The sequence below is a fragment of the Pholis gunnellus genome (genome assembly GCF_910591455.1).
Source record: "Pholis gunnellus genome assembly, chromosome: 7".
In the NCBI taxonomy this organism is placed as follows: Eukaryota; Metazoa; Chordata; class Actinopteri; order Perciformes; family Pholidae; genus Pholis; species Pholis gunnellus.
The window spans coordinates 11,259,870-11,280,227 of record NC_136533.1 but is presented as its reverse complement, the minus strand read 5'-3'; the positions used below and the strand labels follow the sequence as shown (position 1 = coordinate 11,280,227).

The following is a 20,358-nucleotide window of genomic DNA, read 5'->3' as shown; positions in this document are numbered from 1 at the left end:
CTTGCCTCTGACTTGAGATGCAAGTGTTGTAAAATTGGCATATAATAATAATAATGATATATTGCGTATTTGAAATAGTTTCGATACATATTAATATGAAATAAGAACGTTCTATATAAATACTATTTGTTTTATTTTTTGTACATGTTCCTGTACAGCCCATCTGACGTAAGGACGTCGTCAGTCGGTGACGCTGTGTCTCTTTGTTGGCTTAGCAGCGGCGACGTTTTGTTGTTATTTTCGCTGCAGCCGAAAAACAGGCTCGGATAATTTTGGTTTTCGTATTGTTCCGCAATCAACATTTCACACACTGTAGACTTAGGTGTGCTTGTCACGAGTTGATAACCACCCTAGGAATGGACTCAGACGAGGGTTATAACTATGAATACGACGACGAAGAGGAGGAATGTAGCGAGGATAGCGCCGAAGAGGAGCCCGAGGACGACACCCTGGAGCTCGGAGAGGTGGAGTTGGTCGATCCCGTGGTGGCCGGTGGAGAGCGAGACGAGTGCGGTGAGACTGGCGGTGGTGGCCACGGTCCCGGCGAGGAAGAGGAGGAGGACTACCGCTTCGAGGTTTTGACTGCCGATCAGATCCTCCAGCATATGGTGGAGTGTATCAGGGAGGTCAACGAGGTCATCCAGGTAGGTATTCTGGTGTGACGGCGTCAGGAAAGACCGGGGTCCAGGCTTGGTTGGAGCTTAAACAGGCCATGGACGTTAGCTTAGCCATTAGCCTCGTAAGGAGTAGTTTACTTGCTGGAAGTTGGCAGTTTCACAAGTGATACGATTTACATAATACTAAAATGAGTTATTTCTCAATGTAGCTCTCTTTTTGTGTGGGTAGTGTTTACAATTTAGGTATTGACTATGTTAAATGCTTACATTTAAGTAACAATTTCCATACGAGTGCCAGGAAGTAGTCTAATCCCAATTGAGAAGTTGGCAGCTACGTTTGCTAAGCTAATGTTAGCTTGCCAGTCAGCTAGCTGGCTAACTAGCCATATGTAACCGTTAATCGAGCACCTTACTGCAAAAGCGTCACGTCTTTGGTGTTAGATTTAGGTAAAGCTAACAATTAACTCGTGCGAGACGACAAGTGGAGTGTGTTCACCAAGTAATCTATATTTAACGTGTCAAATGTTTTAAAATAACAATCGTTGACGTTATTTTAATGTTGCACGAAAGGCTTGGTCATCGAGTTGGTTAGCAAGTTAGCGTGACATGCCACAGGGTTATTTACGTGAACGTTAACACACTATCTTATCATCACTTCCACAAAAGGTTGTATGGATCGCAAGAACGTTATAATGTCTCAACAGCTAATAGTTATAGCGTTTATTAAATATACGGGCAAACTCATTGGAGCCCTTCGGTTTAGGTTCGGGCCTCCATTTCATTTCACTTAGCTAACTAACTTACAGTTGAGTACAGAATAAAAAGTGATTTTGATAGACCGGGCACTATTAACGTGTTTGAGAAATAACGTTGTATTTTATACAACGCGGTGATTTTGAGTGCCATTATTAACTAAACCCCAAATCGGTAAAAAATAAAAATCAGTCCATTGGATCCGGTACAGCCGCATGGCAGCAGAGACAACTGACATGGTGATTCTTCTAAAAATAGGATTTACATCTACCTACTTAATATTTAGGTTTTTTTCCGGCACCAACAAATAACCTTTTAAGCAAATTAAATAGCCACATCTGTTCTCAGAATTTAAGTTTACAATGTGTAGTATGAGACAGAAGGATAATTAACTTAACCTGAAATTAATTTCCTTGTGAATGCCTCTAGTGACTGTGCATTCACATGTGGAGTGACTGGATGTGCCTCTGAAGGGCTAAAGTTACAGCGGCTCATGGATTTATTTCATATGAAGAAACTTGTTGACTGTCAAAAGATTCCACTGCAAACTTCAGATACACAGGCAACACTTAAAGGAAGATTGTCCATGAATATATTCAGAGATGTTTCCAATATTTCCCACCCCATTTATATCAGTGAGTGTAGACCAAATTGTAGGAACAACTCTCACGAATACAGTTCAACAGCACCACAAACTGCAGCCTCTACACCTCTCTCTTAACATCATTGTAGCCTTTATGAAGGTAGGATTTATTGCTCTTGTATTGGACTTAGTTTTAAGTAGGTGACTCCTTTTATGCTTTGTGGCCTTTCAGCCCTTTGCTGATGGATTATCTTGAATAGTTATACATTAATTAGGGCTGGTTATTGTTAAGAAAATGACAATACCAATACCCTGTAAGTGATTTTGATACCAATATAGTCCTTCATTTGATACCTTTTAGTTTCTTCTGCGTTTGATGCCCATCATGTAAATGTAAGCATTCAATGTTTCTATGATGAGTTCAAATGACTCCACCACCGCATTCATTTTTATCAGACACCACAGGCATGAAGTGATGCTTTCAAACGTTTTGGTGGCATCTCAGCACGCTGAACGGCCAACTCCGTCAGATACACAGTGCTTGACTTCACCACACCACAAACTGTGGGGGTTGTAGCTGCTGCGGTAGTGGGCCAATCACATGGCGCATTAAATCAAAGAATGCTTGTGGTGATTGGCTGCGATTAAAATCCTACACATAGTGTTTTTTCCCCCCAAATCTGGGTTTAAAAAAAGGATCAAATGCAGGTATCTTTTGAAGGTTTGAGACTACTGGTACCAGGTCTGATTCGGTCTTGGGATGTTAATGATAAACCTTTTAACCGTTTACCGACTATGTATTTTGACCCATTAATGCTATCAGTTAAACCGTTAAAAGTAATATGAGAAATAAAAAAGCTGAGCAAAACTTAGAGTGGCAACTTGTCACTTTAATGAGTCTAGCGCTGGTCCACCTTAAAGGTCAACCCACCTTAAGTGAGCTAGTAGTCAAAAATGTTGCTAAGTTCGGGGGCTAACCCCCTTCACTTTAATCAACAGGTGACAAGCAAGACACACGCACTTAGCTTGGGTCATGAGGAGTTGTGGAGCATTTATTAATCAACAAATTTGCAAACACTTGCTAACATTACGCCGGGCTTGCAATGCCCTGACCGGCAGACACACAGCTGAGCACCTAGCAGCTAAGTTAATTGATGTGGTGGAGACTTATTGTGAAAGTGGCTACATTTAAAATAAGCATTGTGTGTATAAAACAGGTACGATATAAAACAATTCCCTTATCTAATCTTGCAATTGCTGAGAACAATAGGTCCTCTGTTGAACTATGGCACGGTGATACAATGTACTCTACTGTTGCACCATCATTCTGATCTTACAATGGTATGTAAAATGCTTATTCTCTTGTATTATCGCCATGCAATATACATGTTTTTACTACTCCTTTGAGGTTGATATGTATCATCACACCCATAGTGACTTCAGTAGCCAGAAAAGGTCATTTTCATCAGTTTACTGTTCATACAGCAAAAGGTGTAAACAAGTTTGTTCGGCATAAAATAAACCAACAGCAGGTTTTGATGGGGGTGTGGGGGGATTCTGGATTCAGCTATTAGTGCATTTTACTACTTTAAATACCTAAATGTCATCCTAAACTGAGATAAGTTAGGATTTCAGAAAGTTTCTGTAATGAGGCCTCAGGTTTTTTTTTTGGTTCTGCAGCTTTCTTGAGAACGGTCAGACAAACAATTTCACACTTGACACTGAGCTTTCTTAGGTCCTCAGTAATACACCTGCTATGACATACAGTAGTTGCGTCACAAACTAAAGAATCACCAGTGAAATACACTCTGGTTCAGGGTCACAAACAGCTGTATACAGCAGCATTTATTATAATGTTTAGATTAATTAAATATTGAATTATGTTACTATTCTAACTCATTCTTCCACAAAGTAACCTACAAAAGGCCCCCAAGGCACTTCAAAATATGCAGCTCAACTACTTCAGAGGAAAACATTGTCGTGCTACATTTACCTCACAGAGAAATGTTACTGGTTGTGTTGCAGACTCAAATTTAGCTCACAAAATATAACTATTACAATATGATGCTATAAACTACCCAGCATCATTTTAAGTTGCAATTCAAGTACTTGAGTAAATGAATACCGGCTTTCCAGTTCAGGGTACGGGTTGTTGAAAATGATTCAATTAATCACTCAATCGTCACATCAATTTGATGTCCCCTTTTGAATCCTCCAATGTATCATATTCTCAATTTTCTAAACCAATGCACATGGCTACTTTTTCAAGAAATAATATAAGCAGTCAGATAAATCTCCCTATTTTATTTAGAGAAGGCTTTCACAAATCATACTCCAATAGTCTATAACAGGGGTGGCCAACCCGCGGCTCGCGAGCCGCATGCGGCTCTTTGCCCGGTTTCATGCGGCTCTTACGTTCATATCGAAGTTTGTATTTGTGTTTTTTTAATGTTCGTGTTCGCTTCGCTTGAGTTAAATACGGTATTTTCGTCAAACGCGCATGTGCGGCCACAGATTACGTTCCTCGTCGACCCATTTAACGCCGAGACGGACTGTTTGAAAGCCCCGCTAGTCACAGATGAGGATGCGGCTGAGTTGGAGATGATCGATCTTTGTGAGGAGGACCAACTCAAACCTGCTTTAAGGGACGGGACCATTGAGTTCTGGAAAAGTGTGCCAATGAAAAAATACCCCAATGTCAAACGGGCTGCACTTAAGATACTGTCAATGTTTGGGTCAACATACGTCTGCGAGTCTGTGTTTTCTACCCTGAAACACGTGAAATCAAAGCATCGATCTGTTCTGACTGACACCCATGTGAAAGAATTGCTTCGAGTGGCAACAACGGAATACAAGCCAGATTTGAAGAGGATTGTTCAAGGCAAGGAATGCCAGAAGTCCCACTAAGTAACATGCATAGTAAAAGAAAAACACTATTGTAAATTATTATATTTTTGTTTGTGGACTTAGTTGAACTGAGAGTTTGTCTGTGTGAGACAGTGTACACAATGTTCATTGTTGAAAATGACTGGCCTGTGGTCTTAGGAGTCAATTTCTGTCATTATCATATTGGTGTGTGACATTTACAATAAATCTGGCTGAGCAAAGGTATGTGTGTGTGTGAGGAAGGGATAGGGTGATGTTCATGTGTGCCCATGTGTATGATGTGGCTCTTTGCGGTAACACAGTAAAAAATGTGGCTCTTGGTCTCTGACTGGTTGGCCACCCCTGGTCTATAATATGTGCTGTAGTCTACTAAAATATAATTTCCACATCTAAGACGGGGCACTGAGTGCTATGGCATTACACACTGCATGAAGTGGCGAGCAGCGCTCTTCTGCTCTTGCTGCCTCTGCCGACGAGGTTAACAACACCACGGTTGAATTTCAGCCGGCATGTACGTTTTTTCGACAACATTTTCGACAACAGAGCAACTGATATTGGTAGTGACCGGTAGCACCGATTGGTGCTCCGTGCACACAGTGTGTGAGAGCACCGCTCGGTGAAACACCAAGATCAGAAGAGGAGAGAGAGAGGGGAGAGAAAGAAGCGTGACACAGAGCAAAAAGCAGTAAAGACTCAAACTAGGCCCACATGAAGCCATACTCCTTATTATGTTTCGTCTCTGCATCGATGCAGAGTCGTCCGCATCGCAGTGCACCTTAGAATCGAGAACTTTCCACATTTTGGACTTCTATGGTTGTAGTTTGTGGTGGTATTTTACTGGATCGTAACATGAGGAAAGGTGTTTCTACTAACGTACACGGGTGGACAATAAATGGTAATGTGAGGACTATTGAATCTACAACTAGCTTTAGCTATTTCAAATTACTCCATTAATTTACTACGAGGCTTAATCAATGTCCTAAAAGCCTGGGCCTTTAGGCTTCCTGTTGTTCCACAAAAGAGTTAATTAACTTGTAATAGATTTGTGAAAGTGTCTTTTCATGTCACATTTACTCCTTGTTGTTACAGTGAAAATTAGTAGTAGTTTATTTCTGACCAACTCTTTCTTGTTCCTCTAGAATCCTGCGACAATAACACGCATCCTTCTCAGTCACTTCAACTGGGATAAGGAAAAGCTTATGGAAAGGTAAGAATCTCTGAAATACATTCTTTATTTGCCACCTTTAACTCGCCAGCCAGCAAGTTAAGAAGCTGGCATACAAGTCCCTAAAATAACTCATTTCTTAATGCTTTTTTCAACACTTTTTTGTCTCAATGTATTCAGGTATTTTGATGGCAATCTGGACAAGCTTTTCTCCGAGTGTCACGTCATCAACCCCAGTAAGAAGCCTCGCATCCGTCCTCCAATCAACACTAGATCATCGGCACAGGACATGCCATGTCAGATCTGCTATCTGAACTTTCCCAACGCCGTGAGTCCCGTCATGACGCCAGTATTGTGTTGCGCTAGCCGAATATATGTTGTTCAGTTCTAAATAGTTTGTTTTCAGACCTGCCTTGGCTAACACAATAGAAAAAGTAAAAGAGGATGGCTGACTTGACGTCACAAAATGTGATCTCATTATCTGTGTACGGTACTATAATTAATATTTATGAATGTAGCTCAGTGTCATTAATTCAACCCTCATAATGCAAACTGTATAATTTGCAGTAATAAATGGCAATATATCGCAATGTTTGATATTGCAATAGTCAGCATATTGCAATAATATCGTATCTTGACTTAATTAAGTATTGTGACAATATCGTATCGTGGGGCCCCTAATACCCGTGGTCCCAGGAAGCTGGCATGTTCCTCAAACATTTGGATTTACGGTTATGTTCCTCTGGCTGCCGCACTCTTCACATCAACCCGGTGAAACATCACATAAGTGCAGTTGCAGATTGAAAGTCAGATTTACTCAGGAACTTGCAGTTGCAGGAAGCACTAAAAGTCCTGCAAAAGATAAGGAGATCTCCATATTCTTATATCTGAATTCTGTCTTTTTTTTGAGTCAAGACCACAGACACGTGACTGCTCTTATGCGGTCCATGTCAGTACTGAGCCGTCCTCTGTCGGTCCGGTTATTGAGCACGTTACAGTCGTGTCCCTCTGACCGTATGAAAGCTTTGATCGACACACTTGTTTTAAACACGGTCCTTCTTAGTTTGAGGATACATGTTGATGTGTTACGCAAAGGAAAATAATTAGGTTAAAGATTTTTGTATTTAAATTTTAACATATTACAATTTAGCGATTTTTTTTTTAGTTCCAACACAAAGAACAATTACATTACACAGCTGGTTGCAGATACCCTGTTAACCTCATTGGACTTTTTACTGTTTTATTGTTTTACAACTTTGAAACACATTGAAAGTAATTATTTTTTGGTGGTGAGTTACATTTATCAACAGAGAAAACTTAAGTCTCAATGTTAAAACAAATTTCCACAAATTGATCTACGTTAAAGGCAGAGTGCACAACCTCATTCCCAAAATGATGAATATTGTCTCAACAAAAGATGAACGTATACAATCCAGGCCAGGTGGGTTAGTGCAGCTGTGACATTAAGAGTTTGTTCTCCCATAATCAGAAAGAAAGTTGGATAATCCAGATTATTTTAATGTGGAATATTTGTATGTTGTTTTTAAATATGGATTCCTCTGAATGGCCTTTCCTGGTTACCAAACGGTCATGTGCTTATCATCATGTGGTGTCTTGTTGTTCTTATTTACGAGATTCTTCTCTCTTGCAGTATTTTACCGGCCTGGAGTGTGGACACAAGTTCTGCATGCAGTGCTGGGGAGATTACCTGACCACCAAAATCATAGAAGAAGGAATGGGACAGGTAGCCACTCAGGGTTTTTCTTTATGGTACGAGTCCCTGCTCACTGAGCTTACTCTTTTAATAGCTGTCTGACTAATGATTTGCCTTTTGTATTGTTTTCTCAGACCATCTCTTGTCCTGCTCATAGTTGTGACATTTTGGTCGATGACAACACCGTCATGTGAGTATCTGTTTGTGCTTATGTTTGTTCAGACTTTGTTATTATGAAAAGAGTGGGAAACAAAAAGGATTCTTGTCTAATTTTCACGCCTCTGCGCTGGCAACAGCCGTGGCCGGAGACGTTCTGTTTTTGGGTTGTCCATACGTGCACGACGACGGGAATTTCTGAAAATGAAGCACAAACATCCGACTGTGACTCAAGGATTGATTGTTCAACTGATTAGATTTTGGTGGTCAAATTTGACAGCCTTACCTCCGATAATTCTCGTGATATCTCAGGAACTCCCTGAGCGAATTTCTTCAAATTTGGCACAATTTGCTAATGATGACAGTTTCCCCCAAATGTCTATTAGGATAAAATAATGAAGTGAGGGCCATGTTGGACAGACGTGGATCCTCATGACTGGTTCGCATTGATACAACCGTGAGGCGGTGATTTTAGTTTGTTACATAAAACATGTTCAGAGACAACATCTGCAGTGCTACAAGTAATATAGCTTTGTCTTAAAGTTAGAAAACATATTAAACCCGTACACTGTGCTATTTGGTCAAACAGCTACAATTGAATAGTAAAGAACACCAACATTAAAAATCAAAAGAAAATGAATATCGTTCTTGAATCCGATATGCGTTCTTTATTTAAACCGTATATTGGAAGATTTTTTTTCCCTGACATTCTGCCTCCTAAAAGAAAGGTCTTAGTGCGGGGCTCTCTAGTTACACCTCTACTTAACTCCTTCACAATGTTGATGTTCAGCCGGTAGTGCAATGAAATAAGCCTCCATATTGAAAGCATGGACACTAATCTCTTCTGCCAGCTCTTAAGCTGCCAGTGATGGTCTTAACCTACATTCTGATCTGACAGGTTAACGAGAGACCGATCCGTGTTTACGGTCACAGTTCAGTTTCATTAATGCATTTTGTAGCACTTAGTTAGACGCTTAAACTTAAACTTAGTTTTGTAATTATGAGGTATGCTGCTGGTAAATAATGGCAATTTGCAATTTTCCTTCATTGAGCTACTAAAACGTAACATTGCGTGACGTCCTTTTTGTTTCCTGCACTTTTTGTTTCTTGTAAGTTATGCACTGAATGTGAAGGAAGGACGCTTTAACCAAAGTCCTGATTTTTATATAATGAAGACTAATAAGTGATTTGACCTCTCCTATAGGCGCCTCATAACAGATTCAAAAGTGAAGTTGAAGTACCAGCATTTAATTACAAATAGTTTTGTAGAGGTAAGCTTTGGGATTTTTTTTTTCTCCTTAACAGAATATGAATATTAAACATGAAGCGTTGATTAATGATGTAGAGCTGTTCTTCTGGGACCTTCTTTGTGCTCCATCCATCAAACGGTGTGTTGATATTCTACCTCTCATTACTTCTTTTTAAAGTGCAATCGACTGTTAAAGTGGTGCCCGGCACCAGACTGCCATCATGTTGTCAAAGTCCAGTACCCAGATGCCAAGCCAGTGAGGTGCAAGTGTGGCCGTCAGTTCTGGTAAGACAGTGTGTTTGCAGAAACAATGTGTTGACTAAGTAAGTTTAAAAGTCTTATTTAATTAAGTCATTGTGTGAATTTGACTCGTGATGCCTCCCATTGGTGCAGCTTCAACTGTGGAGAGAACTGGCACGATCCTGTCAAGTGTAAGGTAAGCCGGTTAGAAACACGTACACACCTTGTAGAAACGTTAAACTATTACTCCCGCATTCTATTAAGATACAAATGCTTCATTATTTCTTCCTCTTGTAGTGGCTGAGAAAATGGATAAAGAAGTGTGATGATGACAGTGAGACTTCAAACTGGATTGCAGCAAATACTAAGGTACGGAATCAAGGTGGTCTGTTAGTTTGACCCTCGCCTGGTTCCTGTTGGTCGGTCATTATTGTGATGATTACAAAAACATTTCAATTTTGGGAATACCGATCCTACTGAGAAACCGACGGACTATACAGTTTTCTTTTAGGGAGCTGCATCACTTATTTGTATGCGGAAACATACAAATTTCAGACATTATCATGGTCCCATTATTGTTTCGGACACAACTGTAGATTCATGAAAGACCTGCCGCCCAAAAAACTAACTTGTTCAATTTAAACATCTACAGTCCTAAAGTATGTTTTTATTTGCTTAACATTGGATTAAAACACTTGGCCTTGAGCAGAGACTCACAGAAATCATTACTCTGCTCTCATGACAGGAGTGTCCAAAATGCCATGTGACCATTGAAAAAGATGGTGGCTGCAACCACATGGTTTGTCGGAACCAGAACTGCAAAGCTGAGTTCTGCTGGGTCTGTCTGGGTCCATGGGAACCCCACGGCTCCGCCTGGTAAGACCTCATGGCTTATATAGTAAACGACGGTGCTGTCACTGGCTGCGATAGAATATACTTCAAACTTGCACCTTTTTAAATATGTGGAAATCTAATTTATCAATTTGCAAACTGTCATGTCATAACATAATGTCTTAATACACATCTAACATCTGCATTGTTAGAAATGTTATGTGAGAAAGCATGACAAATGATTGTCTGATTGTAGCTTTGTGTGTGATTGTTTTCTGGAAAACATTGTTGATGGTTCTGACCCGGCTGTAACGCTTTAGGTACAACTGCAATCGCTACAATGAAGATGATGCGAAGGCAGCCAGAGATGCTCAAGAGGTAACAAATAACACTCTCATTGATACATTTAGAAAACTGTTCAGGCTGTTTTTTGTGCCACATAATGGCCCAATATTTATATTGGTCCACTTTTCGGTCAAGACGCCTCTGATTAGAAATGACAAAAGAGGCATTTCTAATCAGAGGCAGCATTTGTTGTTGCATGTTTCCATCCCACTGCCCTGGGTGACACACAACTCAGAGAAGAGATATCGGGACAAAATGTATGTCATTTAATAAATACAACAATTGTATACCCTGCAACAAAAATACCTACTAAATTGTTTACGAATGCAGAATTATGACATGTGTGACGTGTGTTGCTGATGATGTGGTCCTCGGTGAGTCTGAACAATAACAGTCTCGTACAAGTGAAGCGGAGTGTGTTTGATTTAAAGCCAGTTCCATGCTGTGTGTGCACAGCGCTCCAGGGCCGCCTTGCAGAGGTACCTGTTCTACTGCAACCGCTACATGAACCACATGCAGAGCCTGCGCTTTGAGCACAAGCTCTATGCTCAGGTCAAGCAGAAAATGGAGGAGATGCAGCAGCACAACATGTCCTGGATCGAGGTGCAGTTTCTGAAGAAGGCTGTGGATGTGCTGTGCCAGTGCCGCTCCACACTCATGTTCACTTATGTCTTTGCCTTCTACCTCAAGAAGAACAACCAGTCCATTATTTTTGAGGTATGATCAAAGGGAAACTTTTGGCCCAGCTGTGAGCAAATGTTGCATGACGTAAACAACTTGAGCTATTTTAGTATTCATATTATATTTACAAATACCATTTTCAAAACTGTTAATGTCGACAGTTATCGCTGCTATATAAAATGAAGAATTCATCAGTGTAATGGAATTGTTAAGTAAGAGTGCCACAAAAAGGCAGCACTACAATAAAAAAATAAAAACACTTCTGAAGTAGATATTCACCAAAATCAGGTTGGCTGAAATGTGTCCCCATAAGTTTTAGCTATTTAGTACAACTGTTAGTGATACCTTGCTAGCGGACAAAAAGAAATCCCACAAAATCTGTCCACGTTTCCTTTCCTCTCTCTGGTAGCAGAACTAGTCCACTAACAAAGGCCCAAAACCAAATCACTCACCCGATTTGTAGGGAGGGGCGAATGTGAGGAAATCAGCCCAAACTTCCTGTAGTCTGAGCTCGGCCTTAGGCAGGAGGAGGATGATGAAGTGTAGGGGACATTATCATGAATAACTGATATTTCTTTGAGAATAATATTGCGAATCCATTTCTTTTGGTTTACCAGAATAACCAGGCAGACTTGGAAAATGCCACTGAGGTGCTGTCTGGCTACCTAGAGCGGGATATCTCCCAGGATTCCTTGCAGGACATCAAGCAGAAAGTACAAGATAAGTACAGGTCAGTAACGGTGGAATCGTAATCACTGCTGCCGCCGTTCTGTTTGTGTGTTCTCGGAGGCTAATACATGTTTTGCTCTGCAGATACTGTGAGAGCAGGCGAAGAGTGCTGCTACAGCATGTGCATGAAGGCTATGAGAAGGACCTGTGGGAGTACATTGAAGATTGAGGACACGTCCCAATGCAACGGACTCTTGAGTATCTTGACAAACTAGAGCGCTGATGCAATTTAACAGGGCAGCACGGGCCTTCTGCCGCCTCTCCTTTGGCAAACCAACCACTTTTGCATCATTTTCCTGGATTTGTTTAACAAAATCTTCAAAAATAAATTATATTTAAATGAAAGGTAGAATAATAAAAAGAAAGTGTACTACAGTATTGTTAGAAACAGAGTGGAGTCTTGAGAAAGCAGAAAATCCATCTTAAACAAATGCATCCTTTTGGCTTGTATTGTAACACCTCCCCTGAACTATCTTATTTTCCTTTGTTTTTCTTTGCTTGTGAATCTTTTTTTTGTTTGTTTTGATTTTGATTTATGTTTCCCATTAGTGTGAAAATGTTTTCAACACAGCTTTAATTGTCCTGACCATGTCTGCAATATCTGGTGAGACCCGTGTCTGAGTGGCTGAATGTTGATAGGTTGATTGCAAAGGGGCGAAGACATTTCAGGGGGGAAAGAAGGAAAAAAACATCAGAAGAACAAATAAGCAAGTCTGTATTTTTCAATTTGTAAATAGTCCATATGCATGGAAGTTAAAGAGCAAGAGTGGCACGTGTTTGCATAATTTTGAAATATTTATTCTTCACCAATATTGAGAAAGGTGTACTTTTGCCATGTAGGTTGAGTCTGTCTTCTTCCTCCATAGTGTGCGGGAGCTTGGAACGTCTTTGGCAAAAAAAAAAGGCATTCGTCTGATCATCCTCAGTCTCTCCAGAGCAGTGTACAAAGTTACAGCTTATCAGTAACTCTCAATGTGGAATACTTTCTCTTAGTCGTCAAGTAATCAGATAAAGGACTCCGTTAAAGAGCACAGCTGAGTTGGAAAACCGAGAGCAGGAAAAGTTTAACAGTTCAAAGTTATCTAAGGAAGAACGCACCGGCCCCGTGTCCCTCTATTCTAACCGTTAGCCGTACCCTCTTAGTTGTGTTTAGAGGTGTTTAACATTCAAGTACATTACTAATTATTTGCAAGAGCCAAACTGAGTGACATTCACTCTTCCTTTTTTTTTCTTTTTTTTTTGTTCTCTCTTTCCCGACGTGGCTTGGCGTGGCCCTCTTAAAGCTCAGCTTGCACCTTGGGGGGGGGGGGGGGGGGGGGGGGGGAGAGAATGAGGGTAATAGAATGTACTGACAGCACATCTTTGTCGTGCTGCTAACTGGGCGGGATCGCTGTCGAACAGGGTCAGGCATGTGCACCGCTGTTGCGGGGAACACTTGGGCGGCATGGGCCGGATAGCGCCGTGCCTCCTTGAAGACATCTCTTGCCTTGCAGTGAGACCGAACACAGCTGTCCACTCGGCTACACAGGTGGACGTGCGTGATCCGTTAGGCAGATGAGGAATATAGGGCAAACTTCTAAAGGTTGTAGGACTGTTTTATAATGCCGTTATGCTTTTGCATTCAAAACTGTTTTTGTTTTTTTTTATGCACATTGGGTTGAGGAGTCGACATGGAAATGTCGGCGCCCCTCCAGGTTTTGCATTGTTCCATGAGGTGGTTGGTCTGGTTGTCAAGCGCTCTGCTTGTAAATGCTCATTCATGTCTCTGCAATATGGCGGTCTTCACTCGATTGACTGGAGGGGACGTGAATATACAGGCGGGGATGCGAGTCAGAAGATGACACCAAAGTGTCAGCTGTCATTTAAAAAAAAAAAAACATCCGTTAACCCAGTTTCAGATCTTTGGGGAATTCTCTCCCAAATGCTTCTAATGTGTTCAAACTATTATTTTATCCTAGCAAATTATAAACTGTATTGTTTATTTGAATAAATGTCATGAGAAATCTCGTTTTTGGGAGTACTGTGTGAGTCATTAGAGTAGGTTTGGTCTCAATCATATGAATTACCCAAACATCCGTGATGCATTTCTGCATTATGTATTTTGCGATGTAGTGTTACGACAGACCTTGGCAGAGCTGTGTCTTCCAGAATTGCGTGGAATTCATTTGCCAACTCTCTTTGAATAATTTTTTTTGATTTTAGGCAAAAAAATGTTTTGCTTTTTTTGTACCACTTTTATTTGCAGACTGTATGATAAAGATCAGGTGGTTTGTATGATGTCACTTTTGAATTCATTTTGTCTCAAGTCCCAAACCAATGATGACACACGGATGGATAGGAACAGAAGACGAAGCTGTCTTGCAGTAATCCACCAGTTCTAGCTGTGATCATTTGGCTAATATATACTCACCAGGGCTCACTCTGTTTTCATTGTGTCTGCTAGTAGTTCATGAACATTTCCACATAACGTTTGAAGTAACAAGCAGCTACTTACATTAAATTGAGACATCCAAAAACTTTTAATACTTTTCTACATATCTTTTCTTTATGCTATGAAAGGTGTTTTATTTCCTATTAGTGTAAAAAATGTGGGGGAAATTAGTTGTCTGTTTTTGGAGAAAATATTAAAGTGCAAAATGTTGCAACATCCTTCTGGCACGGGTGGTTGTTTGATAATGAACACAGTGTTTGTGTGGAGGCAGCATTCCAAAAACCTTTCAACGCAATCAATATTTTGTGTCTTTTTAAACGGCGTCCTTGAGTTTAATACCGCTGTGTACTGTGGTAGTCCCCGGTGTACGATAAACGCATCACTGGAAATACAGTTTCCACCTAATTTTTTTGCAATATTCTGTTTTTGCAACTAAACATTCTGTCACCAGATGGGGACAAAGACGCGTTGATTCTAACTTGAAGTTTCATGTTTTAAGTTATGTTCCAAAAGCAATGTTTAACAAAATGAACTGCTCATTTTAAACCGACTTGTCACATGTTTAATCAGTAACAGTATCAGAAAACACACATTCAGCAAAAAATGTTGTTTCATTACGGTGACAAAATCTGTGACTGCAATAGACTCATAAGATATAGTTCACCTAAATAGATGTTGTCCTCTACATGGTGATTTGAGAAAGGTGTAGCTGGTAATCTCAGCAGTGAAGCATTAGCAATATGATTAATCTTCCATGAAATCCTGTGAAACTGGTGAGTACAAAACAAACTTTATAAAGTTGTTGCTAAAGTTAAAAAAAGGTATATTTTTGGATGAGAAAAGTACACTTAAAACACCATGGAATCATAAACATTTATTTAAGACGAGTGACAACTTAATCTGCAGAAATATACAGCAATTATACAAAAGTTTATTAAAATGTGATACGAGGTGAAAGTCTTAAGGTTCACAGTGTTTAAAACGCGATGACATGGGGACATCTCAGCCCGGGTGTCATTAAAGTCGAGCAGCTTAGTACAGAACTACATTAATGCCTATCCAGCTTCAGTTAAAACACCAACCACAATCGGGAAACAATCACTCTTTGTTATGATGTACAAGAGTGGCACTGCTACTGTAAACCTATATACATGTGGCTGGTTCTATTTGACAGTAAAAACCCTTTTATAAATGTCTTGTCATTTTCTGGTTTCCAATTTCTTACTGGCAAAGTATAAATAGAAAAACTATCTACGAGTCGCGAACTTCACTCAGAATAACATTGTTTTAACCAGAAACGTGGATAATGAAGGCAATAAATACCCAACTTCATAGTTGCTTACAATAAAAGTTACAATAAAAATCCAAAGTTTTGTGTTGGTTATGAATTAGGCAGTGTTGTAGCATTTCTTTGACATAACTGGAATCTAACTTTTGTATCAACCAGAAAAGCTATTGATATATGTGTCAAAAGATAAGGGCTTAAAAAAACATCTACAGGATGTTGCGCATTGCTCATGGTAAGCATCTAAAAACTGCAGTTATAAGTGACAAAGAATGTGTAGTTGACCTCATAACAAAAAAATGATCCAGTCCGACTTCATTCCTGAGAAAGCATCAGCCTACTGTTGGAAAATAATAAAGACAGTAGGGGAACTGTGATTGCAGCGTGACAAGGCAAAAAAAGCAAACCTTGCACCTAGACATTTGTTTGGGTGAACTCGTCTTCGATTTTGAGCCAGCCTTTTTTATAGTCTATCAGTAGCTCTAGGAAGTACTTCCACTCTGGCTCGCTGTCATACCTGACCTCAAATATAGTCTTTAGAGGATTGGAGTGGGCTTCATGGATACGCACCACTTCCCCTCTGTACCACACTTCTGATTTGTCATCTTCTTCGTACAGATGACGAATCCTCTTTCCTACCAGGTCTGGGTAGAACCTCATGGCCCCCCGAGCCCTCTGGACGGCCGAACGCAGGATCCATCGCCTCCTGTGTTCAGCGCTGTGGCAGGTAGACAAGTAGGGACAGTATTTGATCTTCACGAGCGATCTGCGTTTTCTCTTAGAAGAGCTGCTAAGGGGTCTCAAGGCGTGAGGGAAGCTTCCCGTTCTCTGCCACCTGTGGGTTACTCTGGGCGTCCTCCTGTGAGAGTCGCTCTCGCTGCTCACTTCTCCCCCCCCATCATCAGTATGTAAGTGGGAAGGATTAGCAAATGACCCGGCTTGAGGAATGACTGCTTGGTAGCACGCCTTTTTTCTGTTTAGACCTTTGCTAAACATCCTCCTCAGTTTGAGAATCACACCTGAACACTTCTCAGATCTACCCGGAGACTTTGCTCCAACAGGCTGCAGACTGGAGTGTTCCTCTGTTTCTGTGTCACTGGGAGATGGAGAAAGCTTGTCAAAGGTTATCGGACACATCCAAGAATTTTCCAAAGTTGTGCTTAGTGGAATGAGTGAGGAATCCTGCTCTGCAACCATACAGCCACTTCCTGTCTCTTCAGACTGATGGCCACTCCAGGTCTTCTCCCTAAATGGATCCAGCACACCTCCCCTTACAGTCTTCTTGGTGTCATCTGCCTCTTCCTTCTCTGACAAATTGCTGTCCAGGAACGTACGCCTCGAACTGGTCTTTATCCTGCTTTTTCTTCTATTACTGGTTTTTTTATGGTCCTTCGGACGTCTCTGTGGGTGTGATTCTGAGGGTGAGGCAGCGATGTCTGATACAGGACTCCTGCAGCTGATAGTCTCCTCACACCCTTCATCAGCAGGATCATCCATATCTAATCCTGCAACACAGGGAATATAGCAATGAGGAGTGGCCAAAATGTATCAAAATGGGAAGGTAAAAGTTAAAGAGTTTATAGAATTATTTTAGTGATCAGGGAGAATATAGAGAAAGGTGGAAGTTCGGGAGTTGTGACTGAACAGATGATTTAAAAAAAAAAAGAAAAAAAAAGCAAGCTAGCAACCACAAAGTTCAACACAGGTTGACAAATCATTTTTCCCAGAGCGCATATTCATTACTCAAGAACAATGAGAAACTATTCTATTTAGCAGACCTGGTGATTGGACAGCATGATCCTTCACCATGAAACACCCTTTCAGCAGAGACAGAATAGAAAGAAGGCTGTGGGAGTAGACACGAAGGCTGAGGAAAACAAAGTCAGCTGCTACAAGGGGTGCCATCAGTCATGGACGAAACAGCAGTGGGGCTATAGTAAGACAAGGGAAATGTTCATATACCAAAGTCAAGTGCTCCCAAACCATGTGAACCATTAATGTCAGCAGCTGACAGAAACTCGATTAAGCCCAATTCAGTTAGCAAATGGCTGTGCCAAATATAATCGACGTTTAAAGGACACAAAGTAAAAAGGTGATTAAAAGGTAAAAGGTGAAGTATATTTTTGTATTAACAAATCCCATGAAAATACTAATGCCAACAATGAATTGGTCTGTGCAACCAAAGCCTGAAGTATTCCTCTCTACCAAAGACCTCCTTTGTTGTACAAAATCTATTTAAATACACAAATGAGCCAAACCACTGCACCGGGTGTCATGCTCCTTCGTTATGATAAACATGGGCACTGTAGTTTATTTCGAGTTAACCCCACATACACCATATTGGAGCCAGAAATACTCCCTAGTGCACCACATCTGCAACTAATAATAGTAGAAACAAATGCACTATTTATTCTTGTTTGAGTAACATTTATAAAAGCTAGTGTCCAGTTGTTTTGAGCCTCTTTTTAAGAATGAAATTACACATTTCTTAACCGTTTTGGTAAAAATGGGCTCCGTTTTGGTCTTTTCATGAGATTAGTTGACAATAAATTTAAAAAAGAAAGAATCTTGCCAGTCTTACGCTTTAAATCCTATTTTCTTACAGCACCAATCGTTCAGTCTCACTTCCCTCTATGACTAAACAGCACAGATGCAGATTATTTGAGGAAACTGGTCAGTTAAAAGATGATGATCCCCTTCTTCTTATCTGCTTAAAATGTGCCACAGTCAATCCCCTCTGTGAGAGTGTAGCATGCTTTCACTTCCTTCCTCCGGTAATGTGATGAAACAGCCTGCCTCACAATCTTTAAGGTCCACCAACGCTATCTAGCAAAAGCATGAAGGAGAGTTTCATTTTTCCACAAATAGCCCAGCTCAGCACCCTCACCTCCACCCACCATAACAAGCATAATGCAATCATGCAATTTGTTGGGATTAGTTACGGTTAGTAGTTACTGAAAGTTAGCAGAAAAATGTCCTCCTTTCTAATCAGAAAAATCAAATAGTGAGATTGCGGGACAACATAAAAAATTAATATACCTGGACTCTCTTTTGGACATCAGGTGAGGTTGATTCTGTAAAAAATAAATGGATTTTATATTGAATATTTAATGTTTATTGTGATTTATTCTTTACAAAAGGGCCAATAATGCAGAAAGAATATAATTATGATGAATATGATTACTAAAAGACTAATTGAGGAATAACCACCATCAAAATATTATATTTTATTTAAAAAATCCAGAGGATTCAGGGAGTCACACAATCTACCGAATGGGAATTGGGTAGATTGTGTGACTAACAGGCACTGTTGCTTTGGCAGTCATGTTGTACATATCACATGGTCAAATGATCTAACTAGAGGTGTCATCTTTCTAAGTATTTGTACAGGAAACAAACATTTTGCTCAACTGTTATGTGAAAAGTCTCGCGTCTTATGATCTATTATAAATAACAGAACAAATGACACCTAAACCTGAACTCTTTACAAGCCAATTCATACTATTCTACACTCATCACTGAGGTGAAAAGTCACATTTTTATAGCTGCCTAACTAATAAACTGTACTTAAATGACAAAATCTTTTGCACATAGTGCTTAAGAAGTGCTGAAGTGCAGCAGTTATTGGAAAAATCCCCCATGTAAAAATGTAAAAAAGGTCTCCAGTTGATATGTGTATGCACGCCCCTGAAACAAAATGTCCAATATTCATTAATTTCATTCATGAACATGTGTACTTCAGGGTTGTTGAAATACGTAGTTGTGTCCAGTATTTCCCCCTGAACGGTAATTAACACAACTGTTGCTTACTGCAACACCTCTAATAATTAGTCTGGCTTGATGTTACCAAAAAGACACAAAATATAATCATACCACCTAGAGTGCCATTGATTTGGAAACAGACGGACTAAGGATAAGGACTAAAATAAATGTCTGTAACTGAAATGACATCACTGCAACACCCGTTTCCGTCCTTTCTTTACTCGAAAAATATTCACACAATATTACCTCAGTAACTGTGACGTGAACATGCACACTCACCCAGACGTTTGCAGACACAGGTGTGATACAAAAGGTTGACCACGTCCATGTAGATGTCAGGCAGGTGTTTGAGGGACATTAGTCTTCTGAGCCTGGAGGAACAGGCTCTTTTATGAAACTGGATGAGGAGCTTCTCTTCGGAGAGCGTGGTAGGCCGCAGCTCCACTCTGTGCTCCTGCAGGACCTGGTCGATGAAGCTGCCCTGGACCATCGGAAACAGCAGCTCCTTCACCACCAACATGGGGAGGAACACTGCCCCCGTCCGCATGACGTGTGGAAAAGGACAGTGTTCTTGGGAGGTGTACTCTCTCAACCTCTCCAGCACCGTATGGAGCGCTGACTTCATCTCCTCGTTGAGCCACACCTCTCTGGCTTTTACCCCCAACAAACAAGACACTTTCTGGACTTTGGTTGAAGGAGATACCGCTTCAGGCAGTTCCAACTGAGACAACCAGGTTCTGAGTTCCTGCTCTGAAGAGGCCGACACAAAGTCGGATACTAACTTGCAGAGTGAATGGTGCATCTCAAAGAAGTGTGTGCGGACTGGCATTTGGACTTCTAGTTTTGGTATAACTTCAGCTATTGGCTGCACAGGTGGCCTCTCTGGGGGTGGAGCTGGGCAAGAAGGCTTCATATCACAGAAAATTAAATT

At 40.6% G+C, this 20,358-nt stretch overlaps 2 protein-coding genes across 4 annotated transcripts; one reads left to right on the top strand and one right to left on the bottom strand.

Annotated features, from left to right (window-relative positions):
- Positions 1-227: 227 nt before the first annotated feature.
- Positions 228-13,242, top strand: arih1 (ariadne ubiquitin-conjugating enzyme E2 binding protein homolog 1). Of its 2 annotated transcripts, none has more exons than XM_079162640.1 (14): positions 228-644; positions 5,979-6,046; positions 6,185-6,332; positions 7,656-7,748; positions 7,853-7,908; positions 9,079-9,145; positions 9,302-9,408; positions 9,517-9,559; positions 9,661-9,732; positions 10,109-10,239; positions 10,515-10,572; positions 10,996-11,256; positions 11,838-11,950; positions 12,034-13,242. In XM_079162640.1, the coding sequence occupies exons 1-14, from the start codon at positions 357-359 to the stop codon at positions 12,116-12,118; spliced, it is 1,590 nt and encodes a 529-aa protein (XP_079018766.1). In that variant the 5' UTR covers positions 228-356; the 3' UTR covers positions 12,119-13,242. The 2 variants fall into 2 exon arrangements, with proteins under 2 accessions (XP_079018766.1, XP_079018765.1); XM_079162639.1 differs by having other exon boundaries at positions 10,975-11,256.
- Positions 13,243-15,056: 1,814 nt separating this feature from the next.
- On the bottom strand, positions 15,057-20,063 carry cUnh15orf39 (chromosome Un C15orf39 homolog). 2 transcript variants are annotated; one of them, XM_079163295.1, is made up of 3 exons: positions 19,707-20,063; positions 18,705-18,739; positions 15,057-17,170 (listed from the first exon to the last, which is right to left on the bottom strand). In XM_079163295.1, exon 3 carries the CDS (start codon positions 17,160-17,162, stop codon positions 16,080-16,082), a length of 1,083 nt encoding a protein of 360 aa, XP_079019421.1. In that variant the 5' UTR covers positions 17,163-17,170; positions 18,705-18,739; positions 19,707-20,063; the 3' UTR covers positions 15,057-16,079. Both variants share the same exon structure in this region, with proteins under 2 accessions (XP_079019421.1, XP_079019422.1).
- Between the last annotated feature and the right edge of the window lie 295 nt (positions 20,064-20,358).

What these genes read in the sequence shown, in the direction of transcription:
- cUnh15orf39 (XM_079163295.1), bottom strand. Translation starts at nt 17,162, where the DNA reads ATGGATGATCCTGCTGATGAAGGGTGTGAGGAGACTATCAGCTGCAGG.
- arih1 (XM_079162639.1), top strand. Translation starts at nt 357, where the DNA reads ATGGACTCAGACGAGGGTTATAACTATGAATACGACGACGAAGAGGAG. An exon ending in GTCGATGACAACACCGTCAT is followed by an intron (nt 7,909 to 9,078) that starts GTGAGTATCTGT and finishes CCTCTCCTATAG; the next exon opens with GCGCCTCATAACAGATTCAA. An exon ending in GAACCCCACGGCTCCGCCTG is followed by an intron (nt 10,240 to 10,514) that starts GTAAGACCTCAT and finishes GTAACGCTTTAG; the next exon opens with GTACAACTGCAATCGCTACA.